At 41.3% G+C, this 21,244-nt stretch overlaps 1 protein-coding gene across 1 annotated transcript; it reads right to left on the bottom strand.

Moving 5' to 3' along the window:
* Nucleotides 1–798: 798 nt before the first annotated feature.
* Nucleotides 799–20,710, bottom strand: pnp4b (purine nucleoside phosphorylase 4b). The gene is made up of 7 exons (XM_046302369.1): nucleotides 20,553–20,710; nucleotides 17,113–17,285; nucleotides 10,609–10,712; nucleotides 5,324–5,499; nucleotides 3,748–3,938; nucleotides 2,350–2,429; nucleotides 799–2,199 (listed from the first exon to the last, which is right to left on the bottom strand). Exons 1-7 carry the CDS (start codon nucleotides 20,576–20,578, stop codon nucleotides 2,053–2,055), a joined length of 897 nt encoding a protein of 298 aa, XP_046158325.1. The 5' UTR covers nucleotides 20,579–20,710; the 3' UTR covers nucleotides 799–2,052.
* Between the last annotated feature and the right edge of the window lie 534 nt (nucleotides 20,711–21,244).

Raw genomic sequence — 21,244 nt, 5'->3', positions numbered from 1 at the left:
CTACTTTATACACTCAGCTAAACAGGTCCCAGGACTAAACAAAGATAGTCAACCATACTGTTCCAATATTGTACAGTATTGCTTTGCACTTTAAATTCTCAGAAATAAGGTGGAGATATGTATTTTAGTTTCCTCTCACGACAATGATTAGATCAATCAGATGTGTTAGTTCAGCCGTATTGTTCAGGCTCCGTATACACAAGGCCACCTGGCCATGTAATCTGATTTATTCTGATCAAAAAGGCTAAACTGATCGTAGATCACAATCCGACTCATTGTGGATACGGGCCCTGGACTGACTGTAACAACAGAGGCCCTGCACGACCAGAATCAGCCACCCTGGTCTTGTCTATTGTATACAATGAGAGATGATTGTCTCTTCAAGCTGAACACTGTCTCAGGGAAGGGCTACGTTTCTTCTACTTTTCTTCTACCACTAACCAAAGCACAAGGTCAGAATTCTTGAATATCCAATGTGATTATATTTACGTTTACTTTGAGTCGGACCCTGAGTAGATTGGTTTAACCTTGGTTTACCCCATTTTAACACACACCTGCACTACCTTTTAGTTATTTAGCAAACGCTCTTATTCAGAACAATTTATAGGAGCAATTAGGATTAATTGCCTTGCTCAAGGGCACGACGATAGATTTTCACCTATTCGAACCAGCAACCTTTCAGTTACTGGCCCAACGCTCTTAACCCCTAGTCTACCTGCCGCCTCAATATTCACACACACACGCGGACACTGACGAACGAACACACACAGACACAAATAAACACACTTAAAGTCTGTCTATGATCTATATCTACTGTATGTTTATTTATATATGTATCTATATATTTACAATGAGAACACCTTGTTAGGAACACATCAGTGTTCTCCAAGCTTATTTAACTTACATTTGATTTGATTTGATTTGAGCTTATCGCTACAGTGCAGAAATGACCACTGCGCCATATTGGCTGAGGAGCCCTGTGAAAGATGGCAGTGTTTTCTTTATAGATGAATGCACTTCGAATTTACTGTAAGGCAAGGCAGTGAACAGAGTATTTGCTTTGGCAAGATCCAAAGTTTTTCTGTACATTTTCTCTGTTGCTGTGTAAATTCTTACAAGAAACATTATTTCTACATGAGCTCTCACTGTTATTGCAGTCAAACTAACTTGTAACACTGTAATTGTTCAGCATGAAAATAGTTTTTTAATCAACTTTATGAAACAGACTTGTGTTGTCTGGTAAACACGGTGAATCACATAAATAATAGTTTGATTCTCGTTCTAAACAGTGAGGGGATAACAAAGAAGAAAGCACTGTATAATTATATCAATACAGGACATGTTTTTTCTGTCACTAGCTCTGAATAGCAGGAGGAATTTGAAGAGAAAAGCACCATCATCTGTACATTAGTTCAGTTGCATATTTATTTTCCCACTATTTACCATTAAATGCTATTTTCTGGTTGGAGGCTTTTCACATTTATTTTTGGGAGAAGAACATTTGGTGGAATTAATGTATAATCTCTGTCGCGCCCTGACCTTAGATAGCCTTTTTATTTCTCTATTTAGTTAGGTCGGGGTGTGATTTGGGTGGGCATTCTAGTTTTTCTATTTCTTTGTTGGCCGGGTATGGTTCCCAATCAGAGGCAGCTGTCTATCGTTGTCTCTGATTGGGGATCATGCTTAGGCAGCCTTGTTTCCCACCTTGTTTCCCACCTTGTTTCCCACCTCGTTTATCTTTTTTTTTTGTGGTGTTCATCTAAATAAAGATGTACGCTTACCATGCTGCGCCTTGGTCCGATCCTTCAAACAACGGACGGAACAGAAGATCCCAACAACTGTCTTCTGTTATGTCCGTTTTAATAAACTGGAAAATTGACTAAATTCTTTCATCATGGGTGGTTGATTATTGTAAAGATTCACAGTGAATGATATGTACATGTTTGCACATGTCTGTGTACATTTCTGCGTGTTTGTGAGTGTCTGTGTGTGAGAGAGTGTGCTTCAACATTAGAGTATGTCTCTGTCTCTTTCTCCAACCCCCTTCCTCCTTCAGTTGACATTGATGCCCTCGTCCAGCTGGTCTGAGCGGGCAATAAGTGTGTTGAGCATCATCTGCACATGCTCCGCCCTCATCTTGCTGATCTCCAGGACCTCCTCATGGTTCACCTTCTCCTCACGGCTGTAGTCTAGGGAGACCTTCACAATGATAAGAATACATTAAGATGCTCCGGTACCATACTCAATAACTAGTCAACAGATGACAGAATAGATACGCTGAGCTGTTCAGAGTGTGTGCAGATAAGGTACATCAAATGATATACAGCAATAAGAGAAGTCAATCAATACCTTGTTGGTGATGAGTGAGAGACCAAAGACCCTCAGGCCACAGTGCTTGGCCACTGTTACCTCTGGGACCGTACTCATGCCTATGGGGAAGAGGAAAGGGGTTGGGGAGTGCAGACGGGGACGGGAGCGGAGGTTGGCAGGTTCATGAGGATGGAAAGCGAGAGGGGTGGGGTGGGGGGTGGGGGGGGGGGGGGGGGGTGGGGGGGGCAGAGAGGAAATGGCAAAATATCCAACAGGGTTTGTGGGTGGCACCGGGTCATGTTGTGTGTTTGTGTGTGTGTAGAGAGGTGGTTACACTATTCAGCATCATTAATAACCCCCTCCGTGTACTTCCCCCTGAACTTTGGTCCCGTTCCCTGAGATTAGGTCCCATTCCCTGAGATTAGGTCCCATTCCCTGAGATTAGGTCCCATTCCCTGAGATTAGGTCCCATTCCCATGTTAGTATTTAATGGGAACCCAGCCAGACCTCACATATCATTAAAACCATGCTAAAAACATGGATACAATTTACACAGGCACATACTGTACGAATGCAACGACAAAACAATGTTTACAGGCATAACCAAAAAGCATATGAATTAAAAATACTTATTAAGCCAAAGGTCTCACTCACTCAAACACAGCCTCCACTAAACTGAAACTCAAGCATGGTAAAGAAAAAACACCACATAAAGAAATATGGATTGGCAGATCTGAATTGGACTCTCACATTAAATAATACACTCACAGGAGTAATAACTCAAAACGTCATCAAAACAAGGAACCAAAGCGGCTTTTCTCTGTCATTGCTTGGCTACAACAACAAGCTCTTAAGGTAACAAGTCGGCAAAATACATGTTCTTAGGGGGAGTGGATAATGAAAGATGTCATTCGTTAGTTCTGCCCACTGTACATTGTAACAGATATTGGTGTTGTATTTTGATCCTGGATCAAATCATCAGACCAATTAGCGTCACAGCATGTAGCAGCCTGTTGGTCTATCTGTTGACCTAATCGCTAAGCTAATTAGCATGAGTTGGCTAACACCATCATTTATTAACGAGCCCAGCATGGGTGTTTTTACGAGGGAGGTCCAATTAGAGCAGTGTTAATGAACTAAAAAGGGGAAAAGGAGAGTGAGCAAGCCTCGTCTGTGTTTGTATCGTTGTTAAACCATGTTGTGGCTGGTGGTCACTTGGCTCTCTGACAAAACATCCCCTTCCTGAGTAGATGCTTGATCTTGATACAGCATTTTGAAACACAAGTTGTATTAAAAATGTCTTGCTATTGTTCCTTTAAACTTAAATTGAACCATTTCCTAACATTAACTGTAATTTGTTGCTCAAATCATAGCCAATTCTGGTGATGAAAACCCGTTTGTGGTTGTAGCCCGTAGGCCTGTGTTGTCTCCACTCACCCACAGAGTCGCACCCCAAGACCTGCAACATGCGTGCCTCAGCGATGGTCTCGAAGTTGGGCCCGCTCACCATGCAGTACACCCCTTCCCGCACAAAGTTGGTATAGTCCAGCTCATGACTAATATCCAGAGCTAGCTTCCTCAGGTCCTTACTGTAGGCATCTGACATGCAGGGGAACCGGATCCCAAACCTGGAGCAGAGCACAGACAATCACTACTGGCTTATCGATGGGACATATGGAGCAAATACTATTGCAATGTATCTCTCCTAATCTACCAATAATCTTCTACTATTAATAATATGAATAATACTGTAATATAATACAGTATTATGATAGTATACAGGCAACTGCCAACATAAAGGCAACACCAACAAAGTGTCTTAATAGGGTTTTGGGCCACCACGAGCCAGAACAGCATAAATGCACCTTGGCATAGATTCTAAGTGTCTGGAACTCTATTGGAGGGACGCGACACCATTCTACCGCGAGAAATTTCATCACTTGGTGTTTTGTTGATTGTGGTGGAAAACGCTGTCTCAGGCACCACTCCAGAATCTCCAATAAGTTTTCAATTGGGTTGAGATCTGGTGACTGAGACCACCATTACATCGTTTTCATGCTCATCAAGCCATTTTGTGCCCGGTGGATGGGGTCTTTGTCATCCTATTGGAGCAGAGCCAAGCTAGCCAAAATAATAGCCTGCCCAGCATTTTTATACATGACCCTAAGCATGATGGGATGTTAATTGCCTAATTAACTCAGGAACCACACCTGGGTGGAAGCACCTGCTTTCAATATATTTTGTATTCCTCATTTGCTCAAGTGTTTCCATTATTTTGGCAGTTACCTGTAGCTCTCTGAGCACTCACACTAAATATACAGTTTATTTGTCATCAATCTACAACCTCCTAGCTGTAAAGGAAAAATATGAATTACAGGTTCCATGCAACCTAGTGAGCTAGATAGATTACTTGAAGAGTATGTATTTCTTCCCCTCTCCCTCCCCGTGCTTCCTCTCTCCGGGATCATTTCAGTTCTCTCACTAACTGCAACTCTCTCTCTTTCCATCTCTCCTCCCACCGTTGTGCTTCAGACTATACTACATTTTTCACTCTCTCTCCTTGACTCTCCCTCCATCACTTCCACTCTCCCCTACCCATTCCCCCCACCCCTCTCTCCGTCCCTCTTCCCTGCCTCTCTCCATCTCTCTGCCTGTATCGTTCATCATTGTAGCTGCACAGTGAGTGATGTGCCCTCCCACACCCCTCTCCCTCTTTCCTTATCCCCCCTCTCTACCACTGTCTCCCCTTTCTTCCCTCAATCTTTCTGTCTCCCTGTCTCTGGTTGTACCGTTCGTCATTGGGGCCGCACAGAGGGTGCTGTGCCCTCCCACAAACCTCTCCCTCTCTCCTTACCTCCCCTCTCTACCCCTATCTTTCTGTCTCGCTGTCTCTGGTTGTACCGTTCGTCATTGGGGCCGCACAGAGGGTGCTGTGCCCTCCCACAAACCTCTCCCTCTCTCCTTACCTCCCCTCTCTACCCCTATCTTTCTGTCTCGCTGTCTCTGGTTGTACCGTTCGTCATTGGGGCCGCACAGAGGGTGCTGGCCGGCGAAGCCTGGCAGGTTAATGTGGTCCTTAATGAGCATGATGTCGCCCACTTTGAAGTCCGGACACAGGCCCCCTGAGGCGTTAGTCACAATGAGGGTCTCCACGCCCAACAGCTTGAAGATCCGAACCGGGAATGTGACCTGGGGGAGAAGAGGAGGGGGATGGAGAGGAGAGAAATATATGTGGGGAGAGAGTCAGAGAGAGAAAACAAGAGAATTATATGAGAATGGAGGAGGAGAGGAGAAAGGAGTGGACGAGTGAAGAGGAAAAGAGAGTTGGAGAGAAAGGGAGGGAGAGATAAATGTAGAAGAGAGGAAACGACGTGAGAGGCGAAGAGAATGCTACCAACACTTTATTGTACCATTAAGGGGAAGATGAGAAATGAGACATAAAATTTATTATTCTCTCTCTTGGACCATTCTTGGTTATCTCCAGCACCAGTAATACACAAGATGTGCATACAATCTGCTAGAAGCATGCAGCCATGACTTGTAACTCTGTCACACACACACTTCTCTTGATATAGAAATACCCAATAGGGTACAGATGTAGGATCTTAATTTGATCACCCTGTTGCAGGAGAACTTTCCTGAAATGTAAAACTTGTAGTGTATTTGAGTGCAGCAATAAACATATGTTCATGTAAGTTTATTCAACAGAGTGCTGTCCAATTTTTGCTCTTTGCATTAATTATAATCCGCATAAGAATTCACATTTCCTGTTTGCTGCAGCATTATTTTCCTGCTGTAGAAAACTGACTCAAATTAAGATCCTACATTTGTAAGTCAGACCACTGACAGACACATACACACGGTACCACTAGTGCAACATCCATAAACATGGTTTGCGTGTGTGGGCGCGTGTGTGAGGTGTACAGTGACTCATGAAAATGCACATTTCTGTCAGTTTGCAAGCTAGGATTGGCAATTGGTGAATATATTTCAATGCCAGATCACCTTTCTAGCCTCCCTCCCTCCTTTCCTCCATGTCGTTCCTTGCCTCACCTGCATGTATATTTGTGTGTGGCATAGGAGAAGTGATTTTTTAAAATGTGTATACATGTTTATGCATGCTTATCTTAATTAAACATGCATGCCAATAAGACTCATCATGCTCCAATAACAGCCACTATACAATACAGAACTAGCACCAAGGCTAACTCCAGCTGCATGCTAGCAGTTTGTATGAAAGGCACCACTCACAGAGGGAGAGGAGATCAGGGAGGGCTAACGAAGCAAGCCAGCTAATTAACCTTGCCATGCATCTCCTACCGACACACTGAGATGAGAGAGATAACAGCTCACACCCTGATTGCAAATCAGGGGGAGGGAGAGAGAGAGCGCTTGTGTGAGTGCGATTCAACAAAGCCAAAACCATATTGCTTTTCTGCTATGTACCAGGCACTTGATGTCAAAACACATGAAACAAAGTGTATCATAAAATAAAGTGTATGAAAAGGGAGATATAAATTTGGTAACAAACGAGTAGCATCACTACGCCTTCCAGATATTTACTGAGTTCTCACTGCAACACCTCTGTATTTGTTTTGTCTTGACGTAAACTCTTGTGAGAGTGGTGCGATGTTGGTGTCGGAGGTGTCAGATACAATGACTCATGGATGTGTCCCTGGGCTGATGGAGTGTATGGACACCCTGGTGTCCCTGTCACACATACTGGACTGCTGTCCGATAATGTTGGGAAAGAAAGTGAGCAGGGAAGACATGGAGATGAGAGTAGAGACACGGAGATGAGAGTAGAGACACGGAGATGAGAGTAGAGACATGGAGATGAGAGTAGAGACACGGAGATGAGAGTAGAGACATGGAGATGAGGGTAGAGAAATGGAGATGAGAGTAGAGACATGGAGATGAGAGTAGAGACATGGAGATGAGGGTAGAGACATGGAGATGAGAGTAGAGACATGGAGATGAGAGTAGAGACATGGAGATGAGAGTAGAGACATGGAGATGAGGGTAGAGACATGGAGATGAGAGTAGAGACATGGAGATGAGAGTAGAGACATGGAGATGAGAGTAGAGACATGGAGATGAGAGTAGAGACATGGAGATGAGAGTAGAGACATGGAGATGAGAGTAGAGACACGGAGATGAGAGTAGAGACATGGAGATGAGGGTAGAGACATGGAGATGAGAGTAGAGACACGGAGATGAGAGTAGAGACATGGAGATGAGAGTAGAGACACGGAGATGAGAGTAGAGACACGGAGATGAGAGTAGAGACATGGAGATGAGAGTAGAGACATGGAGTTGAGAGTAGAGACATGGAGATGAGAGTAGAGAGTGTGAGATTGTGTGGTGGTAGTGGTGGGGGAAAGATAAATTAAGAAAGAGAGAGAGAAAAGAAGGGAGAGAATGAGAGAAAGACAAAGAGAGTGGGCAGATGGCAGGCTGAAACCACAGCTGTATCGGTTGCATGTGCCGGGGTAAATTTAGCAGAAATCGTTTTGTCGCCTTGTCTGGTGTGCTGAGCCATAGGAAAGCGGTCCAACATCCACTGTAATCACACCTGTTCTTCTCTAACACCTTACACGTTTTGCTGCATATTCAGTCAGCCCTCAAGATAGGAAACTTCATATAAATTATTCATTTATTATATCTGTGTCGATATTGTACATGAGTTTGTATTAAGTAGGGTAGCCTAGTGGTTAGAGCATTGGACTAGTAACTGAAAGGTTGCAAGTTCAAAACCCTGAGCTGACAAGGTACAAATCTGTCGTTCTGCCCCTGAACAGGCAGTTAATACACTGTTCCTTGGCCGTCATTGAAAATAAGAATTTGTTCTTAACTGAGTTAAATGAAGATTAAATAAATAAATATGGTTCAAGAGAAAATAGCTGATTTAGTGAAAAAAGCATCTCATCAACTATGTTATTATTTTCTAGTTAACTCTGCAACTATTTACTTTTTTCACAACTGCAACCAGCTTGACAACAAATACATATCGACATAATAAAAAATAAAAAAAATTGTAAAAACATTTCAAATGATATTTCATGCTAAAACCCTCTTATAGCAATTTACAGTAATACATTTTAATACTGGTCCCCCATGGGAATCGAACCCACAACCCATGCTTTACCAACTGAGCCACACACATAATGTTTTACAGATTTGTCATTCAATTGTTTTTAAATGGTAAAAATCATATTATGTGACAAGGCCAGACCAGAGATCGTTAGACACCTGTGATAATCTGAAGTACCCAAACGTGCCACTAGATGTCTTGTGACAGATTACATAAAATCCTTAAAAGAGACCAAATTCTGGTCGTTTAATGGTAAACTTCAAAGGTTTCCAGTAATATACCGTCCCTTTGCAACCCTAACCCGTGACAGTGCTCACCTATGGGCTGCATCTCAGCAGTGTAAAGTTACTTCCTCTCCTTTGGGTCCTATCCCACATCTACTCTGATCTGAAGAGAATTGACAGGTGAAAACAATATTGTGGAGGTCAGAATTGAGAAACAGCCCATAGGAGATAAGACGTTGATCTAGAGGGCATCATTTGGTCTGTTGTTCTTTCTGTCTCCCTATAAACTGTCACCAAAGCCTCTTGCGGTGTAAGATGCTTCTGTATGTCCAATGGCGAGGCTGCAACCTAAGCCCTCCTCTGTGGTCACAGTCAATGAGAACATGATGACGTGTTTACTGCCTAGCACCTGGGAGGTAGAAATGCTGCTTCGATATCTCATCATAATTACACATCTTTAGACTGTCTCCTGCTGTTCTCATAGACTGTTATACAATATGTCTATACTTTCGCCGTCCAATGCAATCTAGGTCAATAGGAACAAATTATTGTCTGGACTGGTCAGAATCAAAGGATGAGAATGAGCAATGTGCTATTTACTAGTGCTATTGATTGACAGGTACAATGTGGCAACTCTAAGTGAAAGGCCAAAAAGCCTGTGCTTCACTTATGTGCCGGTGTCCGGCAGCCATGAGGGTTGACTCTAATACATGATGTCATGTTGTCAATGTCGTAATTGCTCTGAGAATTTCCCTCGCCACTCCAGACAACAGAGGATTCCTTAGCCATTTACCAAGGGCCTAGAGGGTCTAGAGAGGGTTGCATTTATGCTGCCTTAACCAAAACAGTGGAAGGAAAGGACTAATTTAACTCTGGAGTGACATCATAAATATGCAGTGCTACAGCTGATTGACTGGTTGATTGGGGCTGTAAGTCTCGACCAAGCAAAAACCTACACACAGAAAGTTGCTGCTTTGAAATACTTTTATATACAAATAAGACAAGCGTCGCAACACAGGTGAACGGCTGCTGGTACATACCTCTCATCCACTCAACATTTGGCCCAATATCCTTACAAGCTGTTTGAGAAAATGGCTTAATTTCATTGACATTTTGTTCAAATTCACACCAAATGACCCAACAATGACCTCATTGCTGCCAGGGATATTTTTAAGAAACAGGGCCCAGATCAGTGGTGACCCTGTCCTAAACTTTGTTTGTTAAAATATACAGCCTTGTGCAGAGTCAGCAGTTCCCAGGCTGGTTTCAGCAATCGTCTTCCTGCCTCCCATTTTCCTGATTGTGACAGATAAAGTTAATGGGCCAAGGCCGGAGATGCCAGCCCCTCTCTGTTATACAAATAGGAGGAGTTCTCCTTCAGTTAACATGACCTTGTTGAGCCACAATGGAGAGTTTTTCGCATAGCGTTCCAAAGGAAAGGACCCATTTTGTTTCACTCTTTTCCTTCTTTATGATGGCTAATATAAGCACACACTGGTGATGAATATTTCAAAACATCCGGTGTCGCCGTAGCGGGAATGTGTAAGGGTTATAGATGAGCAGGGACTGGGTTGAATCCATGGAGGCTAGGAATATTGATGGTTAAAATAGTCTGATGTGATGTTTCCCTGATCTCAAAGGGCAGAGCAGCAAGGTAAAAGAGTAGAAATACTAATAGTGTAGAGCAAATGTCTTAATGTTGGATGTTTAAAATATGGCCTATACCAAAATAATATAGATATAGTCTTCGTCATGGTACTGGGAGTCTCTAAATGTATGGGGTCCTTCGTTGCTCAGTTTGTAGCTCAGTTGATAAAGCATAAATGTTGTAATGTCAAGGTAGTGGGTTTGATTCCTGGGACCACCCATATATGTCAAATGTACCCCCCCACATGACTGTAAGTCACTTTGAATCGAAGCATCTACTAAATGGCATATATTATTTTCTGTTCATCGGTCATATACTGTATTTGGACTTACCTTACAGAGTGAATAGCCCTCGTAGAGATGGAATCTGCCTTGCATGAAGACGCAGGATTTGCCTTTCAGAATACCAAACACTAGACACCCCTCGTGACCCGGGACTGTGAAGGACACAAGCATATTCTGTCATGGACGGTTAGTGATACAGCATGTCTCATGTAGGGTGAGAAAATAAAAACAGTGAATTTATGTTTTATTCATGTTTAATTTCACAGAAGTTGTCCGATTTGTGTTGTTCATACTCCAAGCATGAGAGAGTCCTATAGAAATAAAATACTACTGCTGTAATGAAAAACTCTCTGCATGTACTTACAGTTAAAGTCGAAAGTTTACATACACCTTATCCAAATACATTTAAACTCAGTTTTCACAATTCCTGACATTTTAATCCTAGTGAAAATTCACACATCTTAGGTTAGTTAGGATCACCACTTTATTTTAAGAATGTGAAATGTTAAAATAATACTAAATAGAATGATTTATTTCAGCTTTTATTCTTTCATCACATTCCCAGTGGGTCAGAAGTTAACATACACTCAATTCGTATTTGGTAGCATTGTCTTTAAATTGGGTCAAACGTTTCAGGTAGCCTTCTACAAGCTTCCCACAATAAGTTGGGTGAATTTTGGCCTATTCCTCCTGACAGAGCTGGTGTAACTGAGTCATGTTTGTAGGCCTCCATGCTCGCACACACTTTTTCAGTTCTGCCCACAAATGTTCTATAGGATTGAGATCAGGGCTTTGTGATGGCCACTCGACTTTCTTGTCCTTGAGCCATTTTGCCACATCTTTGGAAGTATGCTTGTGGTCATTGTTCGTTTGGAAGACCCATTTGCGACCAAGCTTTAACTTTCTGACTGATGTCTTGAGATGCTGCTTCAATATACCCACATCATTTTCCTTCTCATGACGGCATCTATTTTGTGAAGTGCACCAGTCCCTCCTACAGCAAAGCACCCCCACAACATGATGCTGCCACCCCCATGCTTCATGGTCGGAATGGGGTTCTTCAGCTTGCAAGACTCCCCCTTTTTCCTCCAAAAATAATGATGCTCATTATGGCCAAACAGTTCTATTTTTGTTTCATCAGACCAGAGGACATTTTTCCAAAAAGTACGATCTTTGTCCCCATGTGCAGTTGCAAACCATAGTCTGGCTTTTTTATGGTGGTTTTGGAGCAGCGGCTTCTTCCTTGCTGAGCAGCCTTTCAGGTTATGCCGATATAGGACTCATTTTACTGTGTATATAGATACTTTTGTACCTGTTTCTTCCAGCATCTTGACAAGGTCCTTTGCTGTTGTTCTGGGATTGATTTGCACTTTTCGCACCAAAGTGCGTTAATTTATAGGAGACAGAACGCGTCTCCTTCCTGAGCGGTATGACGGTTGCGTGATCCCATGGTGTTTATACTTGTGTACTATTGTTTGTACAGATGAACGTGGTACCTTCAGGCATTTGGAAAAAATGTTCTGAGATCTTGGCTGATTTCTTTTGATTTTCCAATGATGTCAAGCAAAGAGGCACTGAGTTTGAAGGTAGGCATTGAAATACATCCACATGTACACCTCCAATTGACTGAAATGATGTCAATTAGCCTATCAGAAGCTTCTAAAGCCTTCACAGAAATTTCTGGAATTGTCCAAGCTGTTTAAAGGCACAGTCAACATAGTGTTCTGACCCAATGGAATTGTGATACAGTGAATTATAAGTGAAATAACCTGTCTGTAAACAATTGTTGGACAAATTACTTGTGTCATGCACAAAGTAGATGTCCTATCCGACTTGCCAAAGCTATAATTTGTTAACAGGAAATTTATGGTGTGGTTGAAAAATGAGTTTTAATGACTCCAACCTAAGTGTATGTAAACTTCTGACTTCAACTGTACATACAATGGGACCTACAGTTGAAGTCGGAAGGTTACATACACTTAGGTTGTAGTCATTAAAACTTGTTTTTCAACCACACCACAAATTTTGTGTCAACAAATTATAGTTTTGGCAAGTCCACATAATCCACCCAATTTATTGTGGGAAGCTTGTTGAAGGCTACCCAAACCGTTTGACCCAAGTTAAACAATGTAAAGGCAATGCTACCAAATACTAATTGAGTGTATGTAAACTTCTGCTCTAATTATGTTGGTAATCAGTTTAAAAAATAAATATGGCACCTCGGGTTTTGCTATATATGGCCATTATACCACGGCTAAGGGCTGTATCCAGGCACTCTGCAATGCGTTGTGCTTAAGAACAGCCCTTAGCCGTCGTATATTGGCCATATATCACACCCCCCCCCCCCCACCCCCCCCCCCCCCCCCCCCCATGCCTTATTGGTTAAAAATACCACGGCTTTCAGACAATCAGCATCCATGGCTCAAACCACCCGGTTTATAATCTGGCATAGACTATATAAAGTGCATTCGTAAAGAATTCAGACCCCTTGACTTTGTTACGTGACAGCCTTATTCTAAAATTGATTCAATTGTTTTTTCCTCCTCATCACTCAACACACAATACCCCATAATAACACATCCAAAACAGATTTAGACATTTTTGCAAATGTACTACAAATAAAACTTAAATATTACATTTACATAAGTAGTCAGACTCTTCACTCAGTACTTTGTTGACGCACTCTTGGCAGCAATTACAGCCTCAAGTCTTCTTGCGTATGACGCTACAAGCTTGGCACATCTATATTTGGGGAGTTTCTCACATTCTTCTCTGCAGATCCTGTCAAGCTTGGATGGGGAGCGTCACTGCACAGCTATTTTCAGGTCTCTCCAGAGATGTTCTATCCGGTTCAAGTCCAGGTTCTGGCTGGGCCACTCAGAGACTTGTCCTGAAGCCACTCCTGCGTTGTCTTGGCTGTGTTCTTAGGGTCATTGTCCTGTTGGAAGGTGAACTTTCACCCCCAGTCTAAGGTCCTGAGCGCTCTGGTACAGGATCTCTCTGTACGTTGCACTATTCATCTTTCCCTCGATCCTGACTAGTCTCTCAGTCCCTGCCGCTGAAAAACATCCCTGCAGCATGATGCTGGCACCACTGTGCTTCACCGTAGGGATGGTGCCAGGTTTCCTCCAGAAATGACGCTTGTCCTTCTGGAAGGTGGTCCCATCTCCACGGAGGAACTCTGGAGCTCTGTCAGCGTGACCATCGGGTTCTTGGTCACCTCCCTAACCAAGGCCCTTCTCCCCCGATTGCTCAGTTTGGCCAGGCAGCCAGCTCTAGGAAGAGTCTTGATGAAGGCCACTGTGTTCTTGGGGACCTTCAATGTTGCAAACATTTTTTGGTGCCCTTCCCCAGATCTGTGCCTCGACACAATCCTGCCTCTGAGTTCTACGGGCAATTCCTTCAACCTCATGGCTTGGTTTTTGCTCTGACATGCACTGTCAACTGTGGGACCTTAAGACAGGTGTGTGCCTTTCCAAATCATGTCCAATCAATTGAATTTACCACAGGTCGACTCCAATCAAGTTGTAGAAACATCTCAAGGATGATCAATGGAAATATGATGCACAGGAGCTCAATTTCAAATCTCATAGCAAAGGGTCTGAGTACTTATGTAAATAAGGTATCTGTTTTTTATTTTGAATACATTTGCAAAAATGTCTAAAAAACAGTTTTTGCTTTGTCATTATTGGGAATTGTGTGTAGATTGATGAGGAAAACATTTGATTTAATTACATTTAGAATAAGGCCTTAATGTAAGAAAATGTGGAAAAAGTCAAGGGTTCTGAATACTTTCCGAATGCACTGTAGTACTCAGGACAACACGCAGTGTAGGAACGGTATCTGTGCTATTGAAATAAAAGTGTTAGTCATCCGCTGTCAAATGTCAACTGTCATTGTCTGTTTAGTACCCTTCTTTATGGTGGGGATGATGGCTGAGACCTCAGCAGAGTTGTGTTCGGTGGTGTGGAGATGATGTTAATTTGACCCTGAGTTTTGTCAGAGGCAATTTGTTGAAAAGTGCTGCGTAATGAGATAGAACCTGAATGATTACAACACTGTTTAGAGAAGTGACTTTCTTCTCCTTCGTCAGAGGTTGACGGTTGGCAGAGGGAAGTTTAGGGGGGAGGATGGTGTCAGTTATTACTCTGTCCATTGAAGTTACTTCAGAATTCATTCCATTGCTGCATTAACTTGTTTTAATGAGCGTAACTGGATGTCACTTTATAAAGACTTGGTGTGAGTGACCAAGCAAATCATGTATTTCTATCGAATTGGTTATCTAAGGATGCACTATTGAATTGGTTATCTAAGGATGCACTGTCGTATTGGTTATCTAAGGATGCACTATCAAATTGGTTATCTAAGGATGCACTATCGTATTGGTTATCTGAGGATGCACTATCGTATTGGTTATCTGAGGATGCACTATCGTATTGGTTATCTAAGGATGCACTATCGTATTGGTTATCTCAGGATGGACTATCGTATTGGTTATCTAAGGATGCACTATCGTATTGGTTATCTAAGGATGCACTATCGAATTGGTTATCTAAGGATGCACTATTGAATTGGTTATCTAAGGATGCACTATCGTATTGGTTATCTAAGGATGCACTATCGTATTGGTTATCTGAGGATGCACTATCGTATTGGTTATCTAAGGATGCACTATTGTATTGGTTATCTAAGGATGCACTATCGTATTGGTTATCTGAGGATGCACTATCGTATTGGTTATCTAAGGATGCACTATCGTATTGGTTAACTAAGGATGCACTATCGAATTGGTTATCTAAGGATGCACTGTCGTATTGGTTATCTAAGGATGCACTATCGTATTGGTTATCTAAGGATGCACTATCGAATTGGTTATCTAAGGATGCACTATCGTATTGGTTATCTAAGGATGCACTATCGTATTGGTTATCTGAGGGTGCACTATCGCATTGGTTATCTAAGGATGCACTATCGCATTGGTTATCTAAGGATGCACTATCGCATTGGTTATCTGAGGATGCACTATCGCATTGGTTATCTAAGGATGCACTATCGTATTGGTTATCTAAGGATGCACTATCGTATTGGTTATCTGAGGATGCACTATCGTATTGGTTATCTGAGGATGCACTATCGTATTGGTTATCTAAGGATGCACTATCGTATTGGTTATCTAAGCCTTTATTGGATACTGCTATGTTGTGTGGATTTGATTCAATCTGGCCCTTTGGTTTTACAGGTTGTTGGATAGGCATTTTCTTTTTTCTTTTTTGCTGTTACAGGTTCACACAGCATAGCACCTGTTCACAGGCAAACACCAATATTAGTATTGTCTGAAATCACACTCATTTAGAATGTCTGCCAATCATTATGCTCTCCATTTAATTTACCAAAAAACGAGAAGTCTAGTTCTGCACTGAACATCGATTAGTGTTTTCAATGTGCTTCTCTCTGACAAGCTTAAATGAACTAGAATATAATTGGGAAGACTGCAACACAAACCAAACCAGAATTGAAGATAATAAATAAAAAAATGTCAGCTCTGTCTAATGAAGGCAACATTGTCAAATAATGTCATTTCTAGGCTTCTCATTTGTTTATTTATGATGCTATTGTTGTCCAAAAACACAACAAAAGCTGGTTACTAGAAAGGAGGCTATGGCTTTTCTGCAAAGACCCACCATACTCTAATAATAATAGGAAAGTGAACATTTGAGCGCTTATGCAGACATTTTATATTCACCTCCACATGATGAATATTTAAATATGTCCATGAGATCATAATAAGAATTCCATGTGGAAGATATTAGGGCCTATTTTTACTCCAGTTATAATATTTTATTCATGAGGAGTAGTTATTCATTCTTGGTTAATTTTCCCGCCAACTGGTTATGATTTGTTTTTCCATGCGACATTTTGACAAAGACACACAGAAATCCCAAATGCATTTCAGCAAGTAAATAATGAACTACTTAGCTGCAATGGTGTGTCAATGGAATCATTGAGGGAAAATGTAAATTCCTCTGCTGGGCAGGCATAATTAAGAGCACTACACAGGTTCACCTGATGTTTGGGAGAATCAGTGAACAAGCTAATTGGGGTGAGGTGATGTTTACAGAGAGGTGTTGCCTATTATATTTGTCAAAGTATGTGTGTGTGTGTGTGTGTGTGTGTGTGTGTGTGTGTGTGTGTGTGTGTGTGTGTGTGTGTGTGTGTGTGTGTGTGTGTGTGTGTGTGTGTGTGTGTGTGTGTGTGTGTGTGTGTGTGTGTGTGGGGGGGGGTGGTAGTATAGATTGACAGATTATACCTAGCAAACCATTTCTGGTTACTTCTGAATTCCCAGAATGTTAGTAGGTTTTGCCGGGAAATTTTAACAACAGTCATAGGAAGTTTTCATGCTAACATTGGACGTAAACCAAATTAAGACTCCATAGGAACTTAATCTTAACATTGTAGGAACATTCACTGTTTGCTGGGTAGATATACTATCATTAGTCTCATATCAATATTATCATGACACATTATACATTCGTGACAGTGACGTCCTCTCACCTGTGCTGACCGGGAAGTTGGGGATATCTGCGTAAGGGAAGATCTCTTTGTTGGTAACACCATCGGCGAGCAGGCCCAGGCCGGAGCCACACACCACTGCGATCTTAGGCCTGTGTCTCGTCCGGCTCAGAAGCCATTCTGTCGTCTGATTGTAGTCTTCAAAAGAGCAACAGCTAGGAGAGATGACACTCAGGTAATTATTTTTAAATAGACTGCCTGACTACACACCATGTAGAGCAGGGATCGGCAACAGGTGGCCCACGGGCCAAAACCGTCCCGCAAATGTGATTTTGGGGGGGGATTTAACTTTTTGGTCAGAAAAGACTTTAAAATCACCAGGAATTTAGCTAAAAAAGTGTTTAATTTTGGAAATCTGTTCCCAACCATTCCCACAAATAAAAAAAGAGACGTGTTCGTGTCCCCATGGTTGCCTACCCCTGATGTAGAGACACATGCTTAATTCCAAATTAACCCCTTGTCCCTACCACTCAACATTTAATATGGATATGAAAGGATTTGGTATGAACAATATAGTAATAGTTCCACCATACCTTCTGATAGGCTATGTTTCTTCCCCGCCATATTGTCTACACCTTCTTAAGCAAGTCCCTAGGTGGTAGTGACAAGCAGTCAATTTTGAATTGGGCAGTTAACTGAATTAGGCAATGGAGTTAGGTATAGCTCAACTTCATAATTGGTTAGATAGAAATAAAACACACTTGCAATAGATAAAGAATATACTGACTGTATCCTTCTAGGAACAATATTGTTTATCATCAAAAATGATGCAAGGAAGACGAGAACATATCTACTTAGATCTTTGTTTACAGTGCCTTCAGAAAGTATTCATACCCCTTGACTTAGTCCACATTTTGTTGTGTTACAGCCTGAATTCAAAATGTGTTCAATATATTTCTCACCCATCTGGAATAACACAATACCCCATAATGTTACGTTGGTATAAAGGGATTGGGAGACAGGCGCAGGAATGCGTAATAGGGGTTTTTATTTCCCAAATTACAGCGTGCCGTGTAAAGGCACGGGGACGAAGACCAAACAAACACGTGTACAATCACAGAGTAGAAACCCAAACAAAAGAGCGAGGAATACCTCAAATAAATACACAATCGCACAATGATTATCACACGGGACGAGACCCGTAATCATCTGCACAATATACGTGGCACAAAAGCCAAAACAACATAGCACAGGTACTCACACGAACCAACGGATATTGGAACAATAATCAACAGGACAATGGTGAACAAAGGACACACTTATACAGTTACTAATCAAATGGGAATAGGGACCAGGTGTGCGTAATGACAGTTCCTGGGGGATCCATGACACATAATGACATAGTGAAAACATGTTTTAAGAAATGTTTGCACATTTATTGAAAATTACAAACAGAAATATCTCATTTACAGAAGTATTCATACCCCTGAGTAAATACTTTATAGAAGCACATTTGGCAGCAATTACAGCTGTGAGTCTTTCTGGGTAAGTCTATGAGAGCTTTGAACACCTGGATTGTGCAACATTATTCTTTTCAAAATTAAAATTGGCAGTTGATCATTGCTAGACAACCATTTTCAGGTCTTGCCATAGATTTTTAAGTAGATTTAAGTCAAATCTGTAACTCGGCCACTCGGGAACATTCACTGTCTTCTTCATTAGCAACTCCAGTGTAGATTTGGCCTAGTTACAGATACAACTCCAGTGTAGATTAGGTTATTGTCCTGGTGAAAGGTGAATTCATCTCCCAGTGTCTGATGGAAAGCAAACTGAACCAGGTTTCCCCTCTAGAATTTTGCCTGTGCTTAGCTCCATTCCGTTTCTTTTTTTATCCTGAAAAACTCCCAGTCGTTAACGATTAAAAGCATACCCACAACATGATGCAGCCACCACTATGCTTGAAAATATGGAGAATGATACTCAGTAATGTGTTGTATTGGATTTGCCTCAAACATAATACTGTATTCAGGACAAAAAGTGAATTGCTTTGCAATATTTTTTAAAGTATTACTTTAGTGCCTTGTTGCAGACATGATGCATGTTTTGGAATATTCTTATTGTCTACAGGCATCCTTCTTTTCCCTCTGTCAGTTAGGTTAGTATTGTGGAGTAACTACAATGTTGTTGATCCATCCTCAGTTTTCTCCTATCACAGGCATTAAACTCTGTAACTGTTTTAAAGTCACCATTGGCCTCATGGGGAAATCCCTGAGCGATTTCCTTCCTCTACGGAAGTATGCTTGTATCTGTGTATTGACTGGGTGTATTGATACACCATCCAAAGTGTAATTAATAACTTCACCATGCTCAAAGGGATTTTCAATGTCTGCTTTTTTTAATACAAATCTACCAATAGGTGACCTTCTTTGCGAGATATTGGAACACTTTCCTGGTCTTTGTGGTTGAATCTGTGTTTGAAATTCACTGCTTGACTGAGGGACCTTACAGATACAGAATTGTATGTGTGGGGTACAGAGATGAGGTAGTCATTCAAAAATCTTAAACACTATTATTGCACACACAGAGTGAGTCCATGCAAATTATTATGTGAAGCAAATGTTTACTCCTGAACTTATTTCGGCCATAACAAAAGGGTTGTATACTTATTGGCTCAAGACATTTCAGCTTTTCATTTTTAATGAATTTGTAAAACTGTCTAAAAATACTATTCCACTTTGACATTATGGGGTTTTGTGTGTAGACCAGTGACACAATCTCTCAATATATAAATATAAAATTAGAAGTGCACACCTCATTACAACGCAACACATCCGTATAAAGAACAGTTCCATTTGGCTTCATTGTGATCAAACAGGAATAACTTCAACTAATAAATCCGCCGAGGCACAGGAGGAGGAATAACTGAAATAAGTGAGGAGATCTCACTGTTCTTTTGAAATGGGGTGCCTGACCTGAGGAAACATATTCAAAGCAATTGTTCCACAGATTGTCAACCCCTGAGTGGTACTTTACATTACAATTACAATTCAAATCCAATTTAGCCTCTTGTATTCACTGAGTGCACAGTATGTGACCTGACTTGTAAGTTGTTCTGATATAGGCCCCCTCTGAATGTATTAACAAATCAGTGTATTTATTGAAAAGCAAGAATGAATATATAATACCCTGCTAACCTGCAGTCTATGACTGTCTGTGCCTGTTTATTGCTCTCAGTTTCACATTTTGAAATGTTCCTTAGTAAGTCCCTCTAAAAGTCTTTATGACTGCTAGTATGTTTGTTTTAAACAAACACATTAAATGTATGTAAAAATTCCATTTTTTTTCATAATTTATGGGAAGCAAATTCGAAATGTGTGTATTCACTGTCATCCCTGGATCAAAGTTGTGCTTATGCTAAACCAATCCATTTAACTGGAAATATTGTCTGATGTGTGAAATATGATGAAGAAAATAACATTTACCATTCTGTACTTCCTTTGGTATGCATGATCCACAAACAGGTCTGTCAGGTGCAGTCTGGTGAGGAGTTTAGAGTTCATCAAAGCTGGCGACGATAGATAGAGTTAAGAGAGATCATGAGGGAGTGAGATAGTGCCACGCAACCTAGTGTGTGGAACCTTTTCATTGGTTGATTTTGAGGTGGGAAATAGTGTGGGGTATATTCTTTGGGATTCCTGGAGAAAAAAAAACGTGCCGAGCCACATCCTCGTGGGATGCAAAGGTCCGATGTGACAAGGGTACATGCAAATAATTACAGGGTTTACCAATGTTCTTTTACCTATTTGAAGTCACGTTCATAGTGAAATTGAATTCGTTTAACAAATCGGAAAGGACCTTACTACAATATTCACTAACAAATTACATTTACATTTAAGTCATTTAGCAGACGCTCTTATCCAGAGCGACTTACAAATTGGAATATTAAGTAAATATGTCTAACTTGTTTTATATCAGTTTAAGCAATATGACTAATGGGTTATTACAGCATAGGATTATTAATTGTTGTTATTTGTGAAATGGGGCAAAACCATATTCATTCAGGTGGCCAAAGGTGGGTTGGTGGGGGCATCTCTGGTTAAATGTCTAGTGTCCGTCAGCATATGCCACTATCATCTTAGTCAGCTGTTGTCTGTGACCCTTGACCTTTCATTCT

Source organism: Oncorhynchus gorbuscha, linkage group LG15, assembly GCF_021184085.1.
Source record: "Oncorhynchus gorbuscha isolate QuinsamMale2020 ecotype Even-year linkage group LG15, OgorEven_v1.0, whole genome shotgun sequence".
Classification (NCBI taxonomy): domain Eukaryota; kingdom Metazoa; phylum Chordata; class Actinopteri; order Salmoniformes; family Salmonidae; genus Oncorhynchus; species Oncorhynchus gorbuscha.
The sequence above is the reverse complement of the archived record's forward strand: the minus strand, read 5'-3'. Positions and strand labels throughout refer to the sequence as shown.